The sequence below is a fragment of the Sprattus sprattus genome, assembly GCF_963457725.1.
Source record: "Sprattus sprattus genome assembly, chromosome: 7".
In the NCBI taxonomy this organism is placed as follows: Eukaryota; Metazoa; Chordata; class Actinopteri; order Clupeiformes; family Clupeidae; genus Sprattus; species Sprattus sprattus.
This window is the reverse complement of record NC_137926.1, coordinates 13,927,369-13,948,720: the sequence shown is the minus strand read 5'-3', so window position 1 is coordinate 13,948,720 and position 21,352 is coordinate 13,927,369. Positions and strand designations below refer to the sequence as shown.

Genomic DNA, 21,352 nt, shown 5'->3' with positions numbered 1-21,352 from the left:
ACAGAACCAGTCACAATCTTTTTTGTGATTTGTGCAATCACAAATGAGCAACCACATACCACAAATGTTTTTAAATGACACCAACATGCGTGAAGTTGGCCTCCAACCAATTCCAATGTCAACCAATAGAGGTCAGTAATACATTTGCCAGCGAGATACAGATAACATTAAAATCCTGAACACTGAAAATGTGCATTAGCGCGTCTTCCTGTACATCTTATCTGGTCCCATGCAGTATTGAGGCATAATGCAGGGGGGAGTTGTTTATCACTGTTGGGCACTGAAAACTGTATTAATTTCAATTGAAAGGTTCCTCTATCATAGCTGGGTTGGTAGGCTACAGCTACCGCCCACTTTATCGGATGCATGGAATTCGGGGTCTGAAACCTGTCGACACGATTTTTTTTATGAAGCGTTAAATGCCAATTTCCCGTCCCGATCATATTGCATTTTTTGTTGTTTAATATTGGACTGAATTCAGGGTAGAATTTCTAAAAAAAAGGACATGATCAAAACCATATTTTTCATCGAATGTCCGGTATCGGCGTCGTGGCTTAGATGGTTAAAGCGCCTGTCTAGTAAACAGGAGATCCTGGGTTCGAATCCCAGCGATGCCTTTTACTTCCGCTCCGAATACAGACTGTCCGGAAAGCCTGCCACATGATTTTAGATATTTTTAAAAGCAGTACAAAGAATACACCATCAACCCCACCAAATTTGAAAGTGCTGTGTTTATTGTCCTCTAACTGTTATTTCTGTCCTCATGTGGAAAAATAGAAACCTGCTAGAGTAACCTTAAACCATTTTTGAAAATACTGGATGTTTTACAAATAATTAACAATGCAAAGTTTATTTAAACACAGACACTGATTCTTTAAATCTGCATAGGTGAAAGACACACACCTTAAGGGTGCCACAGCCAGCTTCCCATTTTCTACTGACGTTGTAAAAACACACAATGTTGCTGTACACAACTGTTGCGTCTATTTCTGCGGGGTAACATATAATTGCTCGCACAGGTAGTCAAATAGCTGAAACTGTTTTAGCAGCTTGAGGCATAGGCTATGCATTTACTAAAATGAACAAGTGTCCATGAGATTTCTTTTGATAACATACCATCAGTATTTCACATTGGCAGAATGTGTCAGTTGAATAATCATTTGTCATTATAGGTCTCCATTGCATAAGGACACAGTGACTATGTTTTTAATAATTCTCAATTGCACAATATATATATATAGATAGATCGATATGGATGTATATATATACATACAACAGAAACAAATCATATTTTGTAAAATACAGTGTTGTTTCACAACAATAACATGTGGTTTGCAACATTAGTAACTGTGGCAGTACCCCACATGTAACCTGCAGCAGAGTTACTAATCCATGGCACAGTAGAAGTGAATGATCAAATTTGGTAAAAATAAAAAACAAAGTATGATAAATACATAATATACACTGACCTAAACTGATTCCTCTACATTATGAGCCAATTCAGATAACATTATTAGAAATAAAACAAAAGTTTAAAAAGTCATTTAAAATCTGAAAGTCATTGTGCTTAATTGTATATGACCTGATTCTGAACATACAGTGTTTGTACAACAGAGCATTGACACAAATTTATGATAAATAGTTATTATTTGTTAGATACAAAAATTAAAAGTTCAACAATGAAGGTGGCATTCAGAACATTCCCAAGTGTTTAGCATTGTGTGTGGTTTAAACAGTGTTTATGCCATCCCTGACTCAAGTGAACTCCCGTAAGGTCCATATACTGTAGAACCACACCATGTTCTGAATGGTCCTAAAGTAAGTGAACAGAGAGACTTGTTGTTATGCCTGTATTGCTGATGTTCTCAGTGAACACTGGTCTAGTTGGCACAGTAAGGCACAGTAAGTCATTAATTGTCAAGATCAATAAAAGCGAGAAGGCTGAAAAGGAGAGGACTCCTAGAAAAGACGGAAAAAGGTGTACACATTCAACCAAAGTTGTGTATTAGTGGCAAAGGTGACCAAGAAAAAAGGTTAATGCCTACACGTAATTTTGTGCTTCCAAAATGTTTCCATCAGGCTTTCCCTGATGAAGACCAAAAGGTCTGAAATGTTGTACATTAAAATTTTCAGTAACGTTAAATTAAGTGCACAGGCAAACATATTGTTCATCTTGTTGAATTCAGAGGTTCATTCTGTAAAACTGGGGCACAGGTGTCTGTGGTCTGTTTTATGTTTTTATATATGTATCTATTTCAAACTTAAAAGCCATAGTGTCCAAATGATGCGCCTCAAAATGTCCCAGAGGCATTGCTTGTGGTGGAGGACTTATCTGTCCATTCTGTGGGAGTTGTGGCAGCAACAATAGGATCAACTTGTGGGAAGACTACGAAAAACACCCTTTGTCCCAGGTAGGTGGCCCATTCTATTAGACAGTAGGAGAGATTTACAAGAGAGGTGTTTATTATACATAAGGCAAATTAGCATTAAGTCAACTCATGGCATTAACAACATAAACAAGCACTTCTTACTGACTTACCAATGAAATCATAAATACACTTGGGCTTTTCTTTCCAGTGCACCCCCAAGAAATAGACAGGCACTCCAGTGAGCATGATGACCAGACCCCCACCGCACACTATGGGTTCAGAGTGAAGGCTGAACCCCAATAAGAGGACCCAGAACACCAGGTAACTGATTGGTACAAGCAGGTTAACCTTTGGGCATAAGAACACAGGCAAGTGGTGAAATGGCTCGGCTTGGTCAAAAGGTATATTGGGTATACAAAAGAAAATGTCTACATTCAATACCCCATAATGACAAAGCAAAAACAGGATGAGATTTTTTTGCAAATGTATTAAAAAGGAAAAACTGAGATCACATTGACATAAGCATTTAGACCTTTACTCCGTGCTTTTGGATGGATTTGGGGATTTTCTACCATTCTCCTCAGCTCTCCTAAAAACTCTGTCAGGAAGGATGAGGACCATCGGGGCAGCCATTTTCAGGTCTCTGTCTCCGGAGATGTTTGATAGGGTTCAAGTCAGGGCTCTGGCTGGGCCACTCAAGGACACTCACAGAGTTGTCCCTAAAGCCTGATTTATGCTCAGAGACGCAAGCGCAGGCGCAAGAGGCCCTTGCGCGCCCCTTGCGTGTCTTTTCACGTCTTGCGTGCGTCGGCCGATTTTTCTAGACTTGCGCCATTTTACGCAAGTCTATTGTTCTGGCGGTGAATTGCTTGGCGTGCTTACGCGCTTACGTGCGCGTTGCATCGAGTCCAGAAGCATGCTGGCCCCTTAAGCCACTCCTGGGTGGTCTTGGCTGTGTGGTTAGGGTCATTCTGTTGGGAGGTGACCCTTCAGCCCAGTCTGAGGTCCTCAGCAAACTGCATCATGTTTTCATTAAGGATATGTTTTACTTTGCTCTGCTCAACTTTCCCTCAACACTGACCAGTCGCCCAGTCCCTGCCACTGAAAAACACCCCCAAAGCATGAAACCACCATGCATCACTGTAAGGAAGGTATTGAGCAGGTGATGAGCAGTGCCTGGTTTCCTTTAGGCATGCCGCTTCAGAATTGAAGCGAAACAGTTCAATCTTGGTTTCATCAGACCAGATCATTTTATTTCTCACAGTCTGAGAGTCCTTGAGGTGCTGTTTTGCAAACTCCAAGCAGTCTTTCCTGTCACTGAGAGGCTACTGTCTGGCCACTCCGCCATAAAGGCCAGATCCGTGGAGTGTTGTAGTGATGGTGTTTCTCCCATCTCCACACAGGATCTCAGCTCAAAGTGATCATCATGTACTACTTGGTCACCTCTCTTACCAAGGCCCTTCTTCCCTGATATCACAGTTTGGCTTTTCCTTTTTAATATATTTGCAGACATTCTAAAATCCAGTTTTTGCTTTGTCATTATGGGTTTTTGTGGATAGATTGATGAGCTGAAAAATGAATTGAAATGATTTTAACAACAGTCTGCAACGTAACAAAATGTAAAAAGGTGACTGGATCTGAATACTTTCTTAATACACTGAGCTCTTTTGTAGGATTGGCCTTAAATTGACCACACATGAAGTTCAAACGTGGTCTTCTTTTAACATATAGTATTGTATGGATGTACATTTATATATGCCTGTTGTTATTCAGTTCATTACCAAAACAACCCGTTTCAGTTACTAAATCTCTGTGCCCTGGTAGAGACGGAATATGACTGTGGATACCTTGATGGGCCTGTAGAGGTTAGGCTTCTTCCATCTGTAGTACAGAAGACCAGCAATAGTGACCCCGTAGGAGAGGTAGTTAATAAAAGACACATAGTTTATAAGGTTATGTGTCTCTCCAATGCACAAGATGAAAATGGAGGCTGTACACTGTGAAACAGAAAAGAGTCAAAAGCGTGAAAGGGAGAGGGAGAGAGAGCGAGAGAGAGAGAGAGAGAGAGAGAAAAAGAGAATAATTAATTTAACTTCAATGTTGTGAGGGTACTGCACCACATTTAGTTTTTCTAACTAATCTGTGAAACGCTGGATGGACTATGGTAACTATACAGGGAGCACGAGTGTCGGTGACTCACAGACACTAGGAGAGCAGGGATAGGGGTACAGCTCTTAAAGTGAATCATAGCCAGAAGACTGGGCAAATGTCCCTCTCTCGCACCTGAAAAACATAGTCTGTGTGTATAGATACATGTACATGTCAGTCAACAGAACTGCATAACCCTGCATTAAGAACTTTTATGAAACAAGCAAAAGTTTTTTTTTTAAATATGTTTTTCACAATAACTAGACTAGACATACAGACCAGACCATGCCACAGAAATGTAGGATATGTGCGCCACATAACCATGGCAACTGTTCCCAAGACACACCTGGAGGAGGTAAAGAGGTAGCCATTGATGCCCCCAAACGTGGACAGTGCCACAGAGATGGGCATGATGGTAGAGAACATCCCCAGGAGCTTCTCCCCAAAGGTCTAGGAAAGAAATCACAGCGACCGTCATCCCAGTTCATTTCACTTAACACTTAACTGTAACTGGGTTAGGTTTAGGGTTAGATCAAATTAAACTTAATGGAAAAAATACACAAACCCTTTCTCTTCCTTAACAAGAACTGCCATGATGTGTCATTATTCGTGTCCCATGTTTTACAATAATTTTAAAAGTAAAGGAATAAAAAAACACATAAAACAAGTCTACATGCCAAATCAAGGCTCTGTTGCCCATCCACAACTGAAAACAGCGCACTTATTTCCCCATGGTGATGTAGGATGGTTTGAGATGCTGGCCCCCCCACAGACCCACACTAAGGGGTGTTCTTTACTCACAACAGCCACAGCATTGGATGCCAGCAGCTCCTCAGGGGACATGGAGGCGAAGTAGGCGATGTTGGTAAACGTGTACACTATGGTCACCAGTGGAATGGAGATGTAAATGGCACGAGGTAGGTTCCTGATGAGGCAATCGACAAGCATCACATGGATGTGGCCAGAGAGCCACACCCGCACTGCATTCACATATCTGCTGCTGATCCTGATACCAGGAACAGCTGTGATAGACTTCATTAGCAGTCACTCGTAAGGAGCCTTTTACAAAATTCAAGGTATTTGTTGTGTAAAAAACAGGACAAAAGCGGCCATTAAATATGAGCCCACCTTACAGGCTGTGTGTGCGTGGATATCATTTTTAAAGCGTACATCAACAGCAAAGAGCATTTAATTTTTTAATGGCAAACGTATGATTATGACATACCAACTACAGCACATGCGTTGTGAGTGTTTCAGGCAAAATGACAATGGATGGATGATCTGAAATTAAATTAGAGATCATCCTGCCTCCTCCAATATGAGATTCCGATATTCCCTTCATCTATGACTCATGCAGGCAAGCAGCCTATTGCTGTGACAAATGTGTCACTAAATCAACCTGAGCATTCAGCTGACCTGTGTATTGATCCCTCTCCCTCACCTGCGTGGTTCGACCACCTCTTCTGTGACATAGTTAAGGAAGTTCCACCCGCTGAAGGCAAAGGAGGCCTGGAGGAAGGCCAGCGCAATCCCCCCCACTGAAGGGCTCTTGAAAAACGTGAAGGCCACTGATGGATTCAGTCCATCATATTCGCCTGTGCAAAAGCCGGGCATGAAAAACACACAGCTGTGCATTCAGGAGGAGCAAGCAAGTGCATTTATCTTTAGCCAGTGTAAGCCTCTTCCAGCACACTGGCATGACACAGGTGAGTGTGAGGTGAATGAACTGACCTTTAAAGATCTCCACCAGGCCCACCACAATGATGAGGCCAAGAGCCAGCAGTTTGCCGACTGTGAAGATGTCCTGAATACGGGTGGCCAGACGCACACTGAAGCAATTCACCCAAGTGAGGAACACTGATACATACACACACAGATACACACACAGGTCATTTATATAAGGATAAGCATAAACATTGAGAAAATCTGCATGTTTAATATAAGGATAAATAACAGCTGGGGGAAAAACTTTTATACATCAGAATAATTCAAAAGCCTTCAAAACGCTTTGAGACCTTGAGGATTTCTTGGTCAGAACTGTTAAACAAAATGAGTACAGCTAATCTTGCTGTATATCTGGTGGATTATAACACGTACTGACACAGTTTAAAAGTAAAACCAAATCGACACTCAATAGAGGAAATATACTGCTTCTGTCAATAAGACCTCTGAGTTTCACAATTGTTTGTCCAACATGCCAAGCCACATTGGCACACCAACTCAAAAAACGTGAGCAGTTGTTGTTAGGGAACGCCACTGGTGGGCCCTATATATTAAGTGGGAGCTAGGAATGTAGTAATGGCTGGTAATAGAATCGGGGGGATTTGTATAGTATCAAAGCAATCTATCACTGTCACACTTTCACCCTCCCACTTGCTCCCTCGATCTGTCTCCCCTCTCTGTGAAATAGAGTGAAATAGAGGTAGCCTCCGTCAGCCTCCGCTAAAAAACGTCTTCCGACCACAGCTGAACAAAAACAAAACAGATGAGCATGTCTCTGAAGAGGCAAGGCGCTTCACACTTTCCCCCCAACTCCTGTCTTCTGGTTGTTTTGTTGTGGCCAACAGCTCTAAGAACAAGTGTGAATAATGAGCACTAATGGGGCAATCACACGCTATGCCCAGACATCTCTTTTCAAAGGACCACCTTATGGTGAAGTGCTTTTGGCCTGCCGGTTGGCTTTTGTTTCGCAGTGTCCTCACGGTACTTCAAATGTACACGTATGACGTGATGGCGTGGGACACTCATTCAGGCTCAGGGTCCAATATGGCCATAATAAGGGAGACATTTGTAGGCTGACTCCACAGAGCAGGCAGTTTGTGATAGTCTTAAAGTACATACTAATTCTTGAAGGATGTACTGATGAGTAACAACGGATGGGACAATAAGAAGTCAACGAAATGCTAGCAGTGGCAAAGAATCAAACCTCAAAAGAGACAAATGTGGTCTACCAGTGGAACATCTCATTTAATTCTCTGTGACAGCCAACTTGGAATATCAAATCTCACAGAGTGCCTTCCAAAGCTTTACCATCCATTTCCCTCTTGCGTGCCTTTACCATCTTCACTCCTCCTCTCAGACACATCATCTATATTTCAGCATGGCTGGCCTCGAATCAGCAGCGTTTGCTTCCGGCCTCATCTCGCCAGCATTACATTATATCATGGGAAGATGGCACGATAACAATTCACCTCAGACTCCAGCAACTCATTACAAGTCTGGCATTTTGCATGTCTAGAACTTCAAGAGACTAAATTGATGCCCATTTAAAACTCTCTTCGGATAGTACCCAGGTATGAGGAAAAACATGTACGTCACAGACACGATGGCTGGACCTACTTACAAATACACACAGTGGAGAGCATCCGTGTGGCAACGTATGGGGGGATGCAGTTAGGGAAGACTGGCTGCAGGATGTAGTTGGAGAAGGTGAGGGCGATGACTGCGAGCGTGGTGGGGTACATGATGAGCACAGCACTCCATAACAGAAGGAACCTACAACAGGAGCGGAGGGAGAGCAGGGAAATAAAGATGAAGAATTATGCCATTAGATTCATGTCCCTGCATCTCCCTGCTCCTTATACCTGATTGAACTAATTAACTCATCACTTTATCAGCTGATTAGCTATAGTAACAATGCTCCTGATTCGCTGATTACCTGATTTAGCTAACCATGAACATAATATTACATTGAGTTTGATTAATATTTGCACCGAGAGGGACAATAGGGAAGGGACTGGTTTCTGTTAGTGACTGAGATGGAAACACAAAAGTAAAACTTTGTGATGAAGCCGTTAGTCGCCATCATGCTGAACTCAGCATTTACATCGATATGTGCTACAAAGTTGTTGAGTGTAGTGTTAAACAAACCCTGTGTAGGACCATATTTAATGTGAAACAGCTGACATAAATAGGAACATCCAGAACTTTCACAACCAAACTCTACAGAATTTCACATTAGACTTTGCATTTTGGCTTCTTCCCTATCCTAAACTGCTGCCTTTGGTACTACCAGCTCAACTCATTTCATCTCATTACAGCACTAAGACAACTCACGTACCCTATTAGACCTCCAAAGATCTCTGTGACGTAAGAGTAGTCCCCCCCAGATTTGGGGATGGTGACCCCCAGCTCGGCATAGCAGAGAGACCCAAGGGCAGCGATGCTCCCCCCTGAGAGCCAGATCACCAAAGCCAGGCCCACAGACCCCGAATGCTCTAAAACACCCTTTGGTGAGATGAAAATCCCAGAGCCAATGATGTTTCCTGTAGAAACAATAACATAACATAACAATGTTAATAATAACATACCAGCATGTAGATTTCATCAGGCAGTTTAGAATGTGTTTATTTGAGTAAATTATAGTTAAACTAAGCTTTACACGAAAAATAGTGAAAGGCAGCTATTGTGAATTAGTGCATATTAGAAAACAGATGGCCAGTAAAAGAACGCCTAATTCTGCCTTGTATTTAAAAAAAAAAATTCTAAATACTTATGCTTAACTGTCTTAATGATCTTACAGTTACTGGACATTTGGATAATCTGAGGAAGGCAATGACTGTGGAACTGACTAAAGTTCTCAATGTGATACAGCTGTACTAATAAAGGATTTCACTGCAGGCCAGTTATTTTGTGTGTGCACATCACATGGAGAAGAGGGGGTGATCTCCTACAGTGGTCAATTAAAGGTTAGCCTGAAATGTTAACACTGCTTACAGTACAATGCGATACTTTAGGTTACATTTTCTTAGCTCAGAATCATATCAGGTTTAGTAAATAAAATACATCATTCAGACAGCAGTCGGGATGTTAAATGTGACAGTGACTGCTGGCCTGTAATCACACTCGTGTCTTCTCCTGTTGAGACTGTAAATGAAAATGACAAGAGAGCAACCCTGACACAATGAAAACTGAAACAATAACAGCAAAAGGGTCTAGTCAAACACATCTATTCTATAACAAAATAGAGAGCTGTTCAAATGTAAACATCACCTCATCAGTAACAAAATTACATGGGAATGACAATCTGAGACTCAGTCAAATGTCTGCATGCCATGCAATGCACTCAGACCAACATCAGTATCACTTAGCATCCAGCAGTACCTGGTCAGCTCTCACCTCAGAACTGAGTTCAGTGCCCCGTGTTTTGCCAAGAGGCGAACTCAGGAAAACTCTGGAGCACTGGGAATGGAGGAGCGAGGCGGCCCATCACGCTTAAAGCCCAGGCCGGTGCCGCACACAGCAGCCAAGTGGCAGGGAGTACGATTACATAACAGGAGGATAAATAATTTACGCCTGCCTGTTGAGAGCCCGCACGGCCACTGGGTGGGAGCAAATTTAAACACTCCCATTGTTCCATTACTTCTGCTTTAGCCTCGCAGAGACTGTCAAAGGCACTCTGGGATAGCCTGACATTGTCAAGGAGTTGCTCGCTATTTGTAGTTGCTTAAATGATACAGTTTGCAGATAGAGACGTGATGATAGATGCTGAGAGGGAAAGAGAGGGAGGAAGGTAGAGAGAGCGTGTCTGGGCTAGTGCTGATGAGTACCCCTCACAGTTGGTGGTCTCTTGCGTCCTCGTGGAGCATCAGCATTCTAAGTGCATTTGAGCAGAGTGAATTCTGGTCCCAGTGGAGGGGTTAAAGAACTGGACTCAGGACACGTGCAGAGGAGAGTCTCAGAACTTGTCTGCAGCACAGCATAAGCCACACATGATGGCAAGTGCCAGTGAGCAGACCATGGCTGGTTCAGAGGCTGGAGCAGTATGTGTGTCACTATTAACGCACATCTACTCACTGTTTTTTTTTCCAGGCAGTGCTCTTGAGTTATACTGGGTGAAACATTTTTACTTTTACACAATGCAATAATAACAATGAAAGTATGCACAATTACAGAAAATAGACCAACATAACTTTATCACCTAGGCTGCAGAATTTACCTCACCTGTTTGGTTTCACTAAGATGTGGGGAAAGCAATTAGTATATGAGGTTTAGAGCGTTATGTTTGGATTTTTTATGTGTTATGAGTTTTTTCTTACTGTAGTACCCAAAGTAATCAAGAATATCCCCAACACAGAAACGTGAAGCAAAATCAATTTGGTCAAGATGGTAACTTTCGCTTGGATGTCATTTGGTAGTATTGTATAATAATGCGACAGACCTGTCACAATCTTACCTATAATGATGGTGCAAGCGCTCAGAAGTCCTATCTCTTTCTTGAGTGTCACTACCTCGGGGATAGCCTTGATATTCTTATCTTTCACCATTTTCTGTTGCGCCTCCGGCTCTTGCGTGGCACAAACACTTCTTTTCCGCTTTCCTCCATCCATTTCTGTGAGCACACGAAAAGCTTCAGATCCCTCTCTTGAACTCTCTTCAGTGCATTGATGCGTTGTAAAAAGAATGCGCAAGCGCAAAGGATCCGCCACTGTACAGGATAGAATGTTAACTACCTCTCAAGGGGAATCGCTCATATAGCCATTAAGCTTTGCAAACTGATTAGTTGCTTAAAAACGTTTGGGTTTTTTATGGTTGTAGTTCAAGCGGATGTCGACTTTCACCTGTTCTCTAGCGGTCCGCCTGGGGAGAGACCCTTAGATATCCTCTACAGTATTTCGCGCATCTGAAGCAGGACCAGCAGGACCAGCAGGAACAGCCACTTTTTAACTTTTCCCCTACGCTGTATTCGACCTGCTACTCACACATTAATCCGTGTCCATCTGACTTGATCTAGTAAATACTATAATACTTATAATACAAATGTTTACTATTATATAACAAAACACAACATGTAGGTTTATCAATATATTTTAGATGACATGTATGAGGTAGCATATATGGCAGTAGCCTAATGCTTCTTTTTAATGTTGTAATTGACACTATAGTGAATGTCCCACTTCTCACAAAGCCCCCCCCCCCCCCCCCCCCCCCCCCCCAGCGAACATTGTGGTTGACTGCATTATTTACTTGTCATCTTTTTAACATTTCATAAATGGCAAGGCTGTGAAGAAAGAAAGGCTGGAGATCTGCAGTCAACATAACCCAACATAATCTTATTCTTCACATCAAAACCATCTCCCATGTTAACCATCATCATGCCACTGATTTTACAAGCCGATGTCACTGTATATGCTTTTGGTCCTGCTGCAGAAGTTTTACTTTTACATACAACACAGTGAATCATTTAGAATTTAGAAGGACCAAGCTTGTTCTGTGAATTAAAGTGTGTTGGGCTGAAGTCCCCATTTTAACCTCCATTACTCACTGTGCAGTATGCTCACTAAGGCTAAACCAATCTTTTGAGTTGTGAGACCTTTTATATCATTCATCCATGTACTGCAATTTTAAAGCTCTCGCCAATTCTCCCTCTTTTTCATATCCACAGCTCTAAAGTTAGCCTCAGGCATGTTAAATTGATGCACCACAGGGATACCTCCTGATGGAAGACAATACTCCGGCTCCAGCGAAGGGGGTAAGCAAGCAAAGAGCACGGAGGCCCCTGCGTCTGAGCGTGCACCCCAAACAGGGATTTCTTCATGCCTCTCTTCGCCTCTAAAGGATCCCCAGAGAGGAATTTAGGAAGTCAAGTCGTGAATTTGTGCTGTGGCTTTTCTCTCGCTCTCTCCCCCTCTCACCAACAGCACAGAGAACACAATAAAGAGGCCTGGATTCAACTGATCCCGTTAGAAGGCCAATAAAAAGGAGAGGTGCTTTGTGAGCTGGCAGGAAGGCCTAAACACTGCCAGCAGTGTGCGGCCCTTAAAGGGAGAAGTCGAGCAGAAAACCAATACATCACAAGAGGGAAGCAGAAGGGAGCAAAACTGAGATCTATGTGTGAATGAGGGGGGCAGAGAGGAATAATGAGACAGTCTTAATTTAAAGTGCTAAACCAAATCTGTGAGACCAAAACTATTTAAAATCCATGTAAATGGCTGGGTACTTCTGGACCGGTTGGGCAACGGATTAGCTCCGTGACAATAGACGAGACATGGCCATTATTGATAACAAAAAGAAAAAAAGTGTTGGGGCTTCTGGTCCTGGCTGGTATTCTGATGACTGAACAAAGCAGTGTTGAATTTACAGCAGGAAGTAGATTTCCAAAAGCTTTATTGCAAGAAAGGTTTCTATGTAGCTTTACTGCTCGTGGATTAGATTGTGTCCTTCTTTTTTAAATCAGCAGTGCTATCAGCTTGACTAGGGTTCAGTTTAATGGTCACGTATGCCGTTTTCATATATTAGGCTGTATGTGACCTGAATGAAACCTACAAACTTAGTATTCCAACCTCCACTGAGCATAAGTTCTGTTCAAAGTCATTGTCCCACTCAGTACAAACATGTAACAACTTATGTTCTGATCTGTAGCTCCATCTTGTGGCTATTAGTGAAGTTTTACCAGCAACCTTGCAGAAATCCAGTTTCCCCAACTGGAAAGCCTTCTCATTTAAACCAAAACAAATACCTCCAAATAAATAAAAAATACACGGGGAAGCAGCTTTGTGTTATCAAAGCATATCATTTAACAATGGGCAAGGGTATTTGAGGTGCTCATTCCTCAACAGTACAATATCTATATAAGTTACCAATATTTATATAAGATAATTTCAGTGTCAATAACAGATCATTTCAGACCATTGAAAAAAAGGTTGTTCAAAGCCACTTCAAAATAATGGTTTCACTCAGCTATCACAGATTAAATGTCAATGAAAACAACATGTGAAAATACTTAATTCCTTCATATTGGAAGTTTGCACAGACAGTGTACATAACGTGTTTTAATTTGGTCACATTGATTACAGAACTTTAGAAACAACAATTTCTCAAATTGTTACAACTGCATCTCAACATAGATGTGAGTCATAGTCCTAAAAGATGAAAGGCTCAAAGCCTGACCCATACACAAATGCAATACCGCTCAGATGATCCTCAATGATCCTTGAGTGTGTACATCCAAGCATAGTTCTTACAATCTTCTGTAGGTGAACTGGCTACAGCAAATCTATACACTATAGGCTTTTTGCTGTAGAACATTTTCAACATCTAATTTCACAATGAGATATCTCAAGCGGAGGATGCTAAACCAGCGATTTGTGGAAGAATCCCCAAACGTGTTGAGCTGTGGCCTGCCCTACTATGGGCTCAAGGTCACTGATCGAGGCCTGGCTGAGTTGGTGGATGGAGGAGTATCGCTGCAGAAGAGCCAGGGCCTTTACCTTTCCCACCCCAGGAATTTGCTGGACCAGAGCTAAAACCACAGGATCGAGCAGCCTGCAGATGCTCTTCCTGTGGAAGGGGTTCTCCTTGCTTTCCCCATGGACCTGTTGGAGAGATTGGCATTTCAATTATTAAAAGGGCAATGCATTCCTGAGCATAGCCATGAAAAATCTTAATCCCTCATTTGGACAAACATTAAAACTTTCCTAAACAGGCAAAAGTTAAGGTATAAAATACTGTCTACATTTTGAATATGAACATTATATGTATTCATTCATTTTACTTCACCAAAATTGACTTTGTCTGGTGACAGCAACCATGTTTGCACTTTTGTTTCAACATGTAAGACAGAGACTTGTGGGGTGCACAAACTAATGGTTACACTAGAGAATTATTAGTATACCAGCTGAATGATAAGCTGGGAAGCCTCCGCTGGGCTCAACACAGGCAACAGGTTCAATCCCAACTCCAGCACCACAAACTTCTGCAAGGGGGGGAAGTACTGTTCACTGAGGCGTGTCTTCTCTACAACAACAATCCCTTGAAGATTACTGTTAGCCTGCAAAACAGTGAAGCATGTTAAAATGCACCCGGCAACAGACTCAGGTGACACATTCATTAAAACATTGACGTGGATGAATATATTCCCCAAACTTACATTTCTGAAGCGAACAATCTTCCTTTTGAAAGCATTGCCTGCCACTATGTCACTCTCTGATACATACAGAATACAGCTCTTGTCTGAAAGATGAAAATCAACAACGCCGAGCTGTTCCTCGAAAATGATCTTAATGTTTCCTAGGGTAGATGAAGAGATACATAATGTTATAAAGAAATATAATAAGCACCCTAAACAATAAACGTCATAGCCTAATGTTAGATAAATAGGTGTTGGCAATCAATTATTTCACTACTGCTAAACCTAGCTAGTCTTACGTTAGTCCAATTAGCTAGCTAGTAAAGTTTAAGAGAGTAAATTAACTAACCGTCGCCACTATTTAGACACTTGTCTCCCTGCCTTAAAGTTAGTTACAATTCTTACTCGCATTCATGCTTAGATATATTTACACATGAAGAAAGCATTATACCTTTGAAGCCTTGTACCAGTACAGAACCTCTCAACTTTTCGTTAGCAATTATATATCCATAAGGCGGTACGGCGTTGACAAGTACTGCTTTCGACTCCATTCTTGAACAATACAATTACATGTTGTAACCACAGCTGTCATAACTCCCATTATGTTATTCCTCAACTCTGTTTCATAGTTGATCAACAATGTAGTGACTGTACAAGAAAAGTTGTAAGACCAAACAGTAAAACTTAAATCCCACAAATCCCATAAATCCTGCTACTGTGAAATTGCACTGAAATCTCACGATATTTAAGATGCGCTTGTCTGATTGGTTGTTTGCTTGCCATTTAAACGATTGAATGTAGCAAAGCTTTCAACAGTAAGTTAAATTATACTTCACATGACACTTCTGCGGAGCAGACTCGGTTACATCTGAACCCACCTTCTGAGCTCATCCTATCAGCTGGAGTTTCACCTAACGCTTTAAGGTTAGTTCTGATCTTTTGTGTTTTACTGGACGAACTAATTAACTTACGTGAAATTATGCCACATTCACTTCACCTGCAGCGTTAACAGATAACATCAGTTAAAGCTTGCATTTGTCGACACTCTTGATCTTTACATTGTTGCAATTTAAACAGCCTGCGTAAATCGATGAGTGCGCTGTTTGCAGAAATATATGAATAGCCTACCTCAGAAGTGTTCGTAAACTGAGAGTAGCGTTGGTTCTCTGTGGGAGTGCACTGAGAATGGCATGCCCGGACACAATCCTTTGCAAAGCAGTGTGACTGCAGTTTGCAGAATTAATGTATTTCACTTACATACACAATGCAACATCATAAGTAATCGGTAAAATAGAAAGAAAAACAAGATGCACGATAAATAAGTAATTCATTTAATTAAAGGATGCGCCTGGAAATGTGTGAACTGTCACAATCTCGTTGCAAATCACGCTGATGACGTATCTTAGAATATTCATGGGAAATTTGAGAATAATATTGTAGCCTATTGTTATTTTGTTAATGAATGGGATAATGATGGTTGTTATAATAGGGAATGGCTTTATGCTTGTCTTTCCCACTGGCCTTGTACTTTTAGATGGATCTGTGGGGGCTCTTCTGGTTGATCTGCACCCAGTGTAGCACAGCTGATGCCTTGTTTGACTGGCTGAAGAAGGAAACACCAACTCCTGTCCCACCACCAGCCCAAGCTGCTCTGAATACTGCACCGACTGACCCTCCCTCATTTGAAATGCGTGTGGTGGAGGAGAAGTTTCTTGCTGAAGGCAATCTGATGCAACTGAGCCCTCTAGACAGCTGTCATTTACAGGTAACACGGGTCTTGATAATCAGTTAATGGGTCAGAAAATGCCTTCTTTAAAGACCATCGACAAATATTTACTGTGCAAGGCTTATTACTGAAGTGTTTGTTATCAACCAGGTAATCAGTCAGCTGAGGTCTACCTGTGATGGTTTGTCAGAGGAGAGTCTGGCCAAACTGGGTGTAGTCCTTTTTAACTGCCAGGCCGAGGTGGAGGGTCGAAGGACCTACCCCTGCACAGAAGAAATGGTTGGTAGAACTCTATTGGACTCCATCATCATAGTCAGTTATTGAAGTTTTTTCCTCTATTTTCTTGAAACTCATATTCATACTATGTTGTGTCTGTATGTGTAATTTAATCAATCCAGCACAAATGATAGTGGGCTAATGCTACAAAATACTGCATATGTTAGCAGTGCTGAGGCAGTAACCTGGAAAATTGTAATGTGAAAGCCCCAGTAAGAGTAATTTGTACCAAACATCAAATGGCATTACCATTTAAAAGGCACATTAAATTAGCAGTTCATATACACATTATTAACTGCTCAATTTTCTCAATCGTAATGCTCCCTTGTACAGTCCATAAAAGAGTGCACTGCAGACATGGATTCTGACACCTGGACTGCCTACCACATTGTGAGCAACAGGGCACGCTCGGTGTGCTACGCCACTCGCCAGCAGCACTTCCGCCGACGGGCAGAGCTCACAGTCAACGCTCTCATATCCACAGCAACCAGTCAGCTTGATGCCATGGAGGACCTGAAGGTGTATATGACCACTCTAGCTTCTCTCCCTTTTAATATGATGATCACTATTGCTCACCTTATTTCAGAGGGAATTTTTTTTCTGGAGTCAATTCTTGAACTGCTTTAGATTCTCGATTTAAGGCACATTTACTTTTCCTTGTGATGCATGCTACCTAAGGCCAGGTTTCATTATTAAGGCTAAATGTGAGATTCATCAAAGTTGATAATCATTGTGTACATGTGTTTGTAGGAGGGTCAGAAAGAACTGCGGGACATGACTGCAGCATCTCTTGATAAGCTGATAGAGGGGCACAGTGTCCTGCATGTCCAGCAGGGGGCACTCCGAGATGGGCAAGAGCAGCTCGATTCCTCCATCAGTGCCAACCTGCAGAGACTGGCACAAGAGAAGGCCCTCATCAGCAGTGGGCAAGAGCTGGTGGCACAGCTCATCCAGGGAATCTCTCAGAGAATGGGTGAGATGAACACTCAGTGCTCATAGACAGTAGTAAGAGAACAAAGATATGATCCAGTAGTGACTGATGATGCCACCATGAAGTTCTTAAAGTAGCATAACGGATTAATTGCTAATCGCTAATGAGATGCTAGCGGCCAAAACTAGGGAAACCTCTTGAATTATGCTTAGTTTGACACTATAACAAACTAGTTAGTCAACAACTGTCCTAACACAGTCAGACATCAGGCAAGTGCAACACAAGAAAAAGCAAGACGGCAAATAAGCTACTTACTAGTTAGGCAGACAGTAGAAATCGGGCGGCTTCAGGCAAAACTACAGAAGTTATATGCCTAGGGACCCTGGTATGGCAATGGCACGGAGGTGATTCTTCATATTAAAAGTCATTGTAGAGGCCCAATTTTTTTAAGGCTGTTATTTTAAGGTTCAACTGCTTATCCTAACTCTGAAGTACAATTACTGCATAATGCTACTTTAATTTTCTCATTTTATTGTTGATTGTAATACTATTTTTGTTAATGCCTGAGTTTAACCCTCATGAGATTCTAATACTTGTATTTCTGGTTCCTTTACTCAATCTACGCTCTCTCTTCTCACACACCTGTAGAGAATGTGAGCGAGCAGCTGAAAACTCAGGGTTCTGATGTGCAAGATGGACATCAGGCTATTCTGGATGACCTGTCAGATGTTAGAGGGCGTGCTCAGGACATCTACAGTAAAATACGTGAGTTCCATCTGACGGCAGCAAGATTACATTTACATTCCAAGGCCACTGTCCCATAGGATATTAATGACCATCTTTACTGTGATTACCCATCACCCACTGGATTTGCAGAGGACAACATGGTTGGGTTCCTGCGGCAGCAGAATGACACTGCGCGGTTCTACTCTGAGCTCATGGGGAAGCTAGAGCGCATGAATGGCACTCTGGGATACTTGCTGGTCTATCTGGACAACATGCAAGGGCGGCTGGAGGATCGACTACACATCATCCAGAGATACCTGGGATGGGCAGGTATTGCACATGTTCCAAACCCAGAAAATCAATGACATCTTACTTTTTTTTTAAATCTTTATTGTCTGTATGTGAAAGAAATATTAGAATTTGGGTTTAGTATATAAAATCCTGTCTGCTGTTAACTTGTTAAGAATATAATGGCTCTGGTTTTGTCCCATACAGGTTTGACTATTCGTTCTGTCTGGACCTTTGTGTTGCATGCTGGGTACTTCCTGTTGAGCGCGGTGCTGCTATCCTTCCTTCAGTGCCCCACATTCTCTCGTCTCTCTGTTCTTGTCACCGTTCCCCTCAATGCTGTCGCTGAGGTCAACCATCAGCCTGCCTTTGACTTAGGCACTCTCACACTCCTGCTATTTGCTCTCTCCTTAGGTGCGTTTGTGTACCATAACATACACCATATGGCATACTGTGTGTGTGTGTGTGTGTGTTTGTGTCGTAATGATGATATTTCTGTCTGATGGGCTCTGGTAGGGCGCTGGTTTGTACTGCAGTTGCTGTGGGCATTGTCCAGAATTAAGGGGGTCGTGGGGAAACCATCTCCTCTGGGTTTGTGTGGGCCCCCAGGTAAAGTGATTGAAGAGGATGTCCTTGTCCCTGAACATCAGTCCCCTCAATCTTCCACTCCTAAGTGGTGAGTGGTGTTACTGTGTAACAGTGTTTTATAGCTAAAATACACATATTTGTATTTTAAGATTTTTCAATAAGTTAGTTTGTTTTTATAAAAAAAAATGGAGAAGTTCAGTAATCCTGTTCATGATCTCCCTTTCCTTCCCTGCTGTTTACTCATTCCATTTTAGGGATTACTTGGAGAATGATACAGGGTTGGAAATTGATGGTCAACTCAGCTTCATGGCCGGTGTGTTGTGTGTGTTTATTTTATACTTTCCCCATAATGATAAACCCTGAAACACAACCTCTCATAACCACTGACAGCACCTGCGGTCATTTCTAAAGCCGTTTTTGTTTGGTTCCTTATGTCATAGGGGACCCCAGTATGGTGGCTCTGAGTCCCCAACAGCCCCAGTGGCGGTCTAGATTTGGTGGGCCAAGCCTGGCCACAACAACCCATTCAACACCAGTGGCTAAAAACTGGCCTAGTCTATCTGGAGTAAGTACAGTAGAGTAGACACAGGTTCTTAATTGGGCTTTTGGGTCTCCCTGCTCTGCGTGTAAGGGAGAGATGAGCTGTCCAGGGCACAGGGGCTCAGGGGCTGAAGGGAGGACCCCTGGTCTAGCACAATCACCATGCACATGCTCATGTCCATCGTAAAAGTTTCTCATTTTTGTTCTTTTGCTTGACAGGCTGTTCTTGAGAATATCGCCCAACGGAACCTTGCCGGTGTCTTGGACATGGTTGACCATTCGTGTGCCTCCAGCATGAATCACTCTGTGGGCAGCAATGGGTAAAAGATTATACATTGTTAAGGGAATGTTAAATGTGTTTAGTGAAATACTAGGTCTGCTGTGTGCTAAAATATTGCTTTGAAATGCTCTGCTGTCATTGCATTATGCCTCCTTGTGCAGTATGATTCAAACTAAATATTGAATTTAATTAAAATGGCTATAAATAAAATGTGGGGGCAAATGAAGTTGAATCAGAGTCCAGACAACATTTGTATCTTCTGTCTTGCCATAATACAGGGAGGGGGTACAGTGCCTGGACTCTGTAAAGTGCCTTGAGACAATTGTATTCTTTTGGGTGCTTTATAAATAAAATTGACTTGGATTATGTTTTGCATTGTCTCCCTCTTTAGTTCCATTTCGGGGCGTCCTCTGTGCGGTGGGACCACAAAGCTGGGGCTCCCCTGTAGGAAGAGGGCAGTGCTGGGCCAGGACTTCTGTCGTATTCATGAGGCTGGCCACATGTCTCACAACTGATTCTGACGCACCCACACTCGGCTGGCTTTTAATGAAGGCATAGCTTTATGCATTTTTAATCATGCTTTTAACTGGGAGTTTGTATCAGTTTATTTATTACTTGCCTTTTTTCTTCTAAATGTTTTTTTTGTTTAAGAGATATACATATATATATTTTTTCCAATTCTTATTATGTGTGTGCTGCCCTTGAGTTTTTAGTGAAATCCGTGTTTGTCTATGTAGAATGTGCAATACATTGTTTAATAAATTATTTAAAGATCATCATTTCTTTCTTCTTTTTTTGGTACACGAGTGTGAAAGTAATTCTAGTTAATTGGCGTGGCGATGATGTGTTCTGTGTCCCGCTGTTGAAAAAAGATGCGCATGGCTCCTTTTCCTGTAGAGGGCGCCGATTGGACGCCAGCATAACGTTGGAATGTCATGCAATCAGCGACTTTACAGGTTCCCAAACTCTTTATCATTAAGTAGCGATCACTACCTATGAAACCAGTCAGGTTAGCAAAAAAGCAAAGCCAACAAAAATCCTAAAAGTGCTTCGGATCCTCGGCTGTGGTGGTGCTATTGCAAAACTTGCAGGTAAATGCATATTGGTGGTGGTTTTGTGAATGCGTAATATACTTGCACAGATCGTTTGAGACCACAGAAATTGAAACTAAATATTCAAGGTGCAAACACCCACAGCAGGTTAGCCAGCTAATAACCAATTCCAGTCAATTATCTTATGTTATTTGAAGATAATGTCCTAACGGGACCTGGGCAAATAAAGCATAATTTCAGTCCATGAGCTTGCTGCTTGATACTCGTTCGGAATTTGATCAAAATTGGAGATAACTTTAGTTTTGGTACGTGGTTTAACAGGGCACCCATCTTAGCAGCACATGGTAAGGTAGCTTTATCTTGACGGAGCGCGTGTAACGTGTAGTATTTCTACTTCGGGGCGGCAAAAAATTCAAGATTGTTAATGTTAAACTGAAGTCCAGCAACGTTCAGTGTGCATTGGTGTTCTTGAAGATCTAATCTGCATTGCAAGATCATAGTTGGTTTGTTAAAAAAAAGTAATTTAAAATATCCTCTCTTAAAGTGTATGCACAGCACTTGCAGTGGAAGCTTATCAATAG

The 21,352-nt window shown here is 42.0% G+C and overlaps 3 protein-coding genes across 3 annotated transcripts; 1 reads left to right on the top strand and 2 right to left on the bottom strand.

Moving 5' to 3' along the window:
* Positions 1-2,291: 2,291 nt before the first annotated feature.
* slc7a10b (solute carrier family 7 member 10b) lies at positions 2,292-10,846 on the bottom strand (the record flags this gene model as incomplete). The annotated part of the gene is made up of 11 exons (XM_080842224.1): positions 2,292-2,425; positions 2,540-2,717; positions 4,217-4,366; positions 4,570-4,666; positions 4,864-4,967; positions 5,319-5,442; positions 5,959-6,112; positions 6,249-6,374; positions 7,861-8,012; positions 8,578-8,782; positions 10,693-10,846. The coding sequence occupies 11 exons, from the start codon at positions 10,844-10,846 to the stop codon at positions 2,292-2,294; spliced, it is 1,578 nt and encodes a 525-aa protein (XP_080698350.1).
* A 2,594-nt stretch (positions 10,847-13,440) lies between these two features.
* On the bottom strand, positions 13,441-15,047 carry faap24 (FA core complex associated protein 24). The gene is made up of 4 exons (XM_080841528.1): positions 14,816-15,047; positions 14,386-14,525; positions 14,131-14,286; positions 13,441-13,831 (listed from the first exon to the last, which is right to left on the bottom strand). The coding sequence occupies exons 1-4, from the start codon at positions 14,913-14,915 to the stop codon at positions 13,589-13,591; spliced, it is 639 nt and encodes a 212-aa protein (XP_080697654.1). The 5' UTR covers positions 14,916-15,047; the 3' UTR covers positions 13,441-13,588.
* Positions 15,048-15,898: 851 nt separating this feature from the next.
* bmb (brambleberry) lies at positions 15,899-20,234 on the top strand (the record flags this gene model as incomplete). Its single annotated transcript, XM_080842015.1, has 12 exons — positions 15,899-16,129; positions 16,241-16,369; positions 16,700-16,885; positions 17,117-17,339; positions 17,946-18,062; positions 18,174-18,353; positions 18,519-18,725; positions 18,828-18,987; positions 19,154-19,212; positions 19,340-19,464; positions 19,659-19,759; positions 20,111-20,234. 12 exons carry the CDS (start codon positions 15,899-15,901, stop codon positions 20,232-20,234), a joined length of 1,842 nt encoding a protein of 613 aa, XP_080698141.1.
* Between the last annotated feature and the right edge of the window lie 1,118 nt (positions 20,235-21,352).

Bases quoted from the DNA above. Each gene is read 5' to 3' on its own strand.
- faap24 (XM_080841528.1), bottom strand. From the start codon at position 14,915: ATGGAGTCGAAAGCAGTACTTGTCAACGCCGTACCGCCTTATGGATAT. The intron at 14,526-14,815 runs GTATAATGCTTT...CATCTACCCTAG, and splicing joins ACTGGTACAAGGCTTCAAAG to GAAACATTAAGATCATTTTC. The intron at 14,287-14,385 runs GTAAGTTTGGGG...ACTGTTTTGCAG, and splicing joins AGATTGTTCGCTTCAGAAAT to GCTAACAGTAATCTTCAAGG.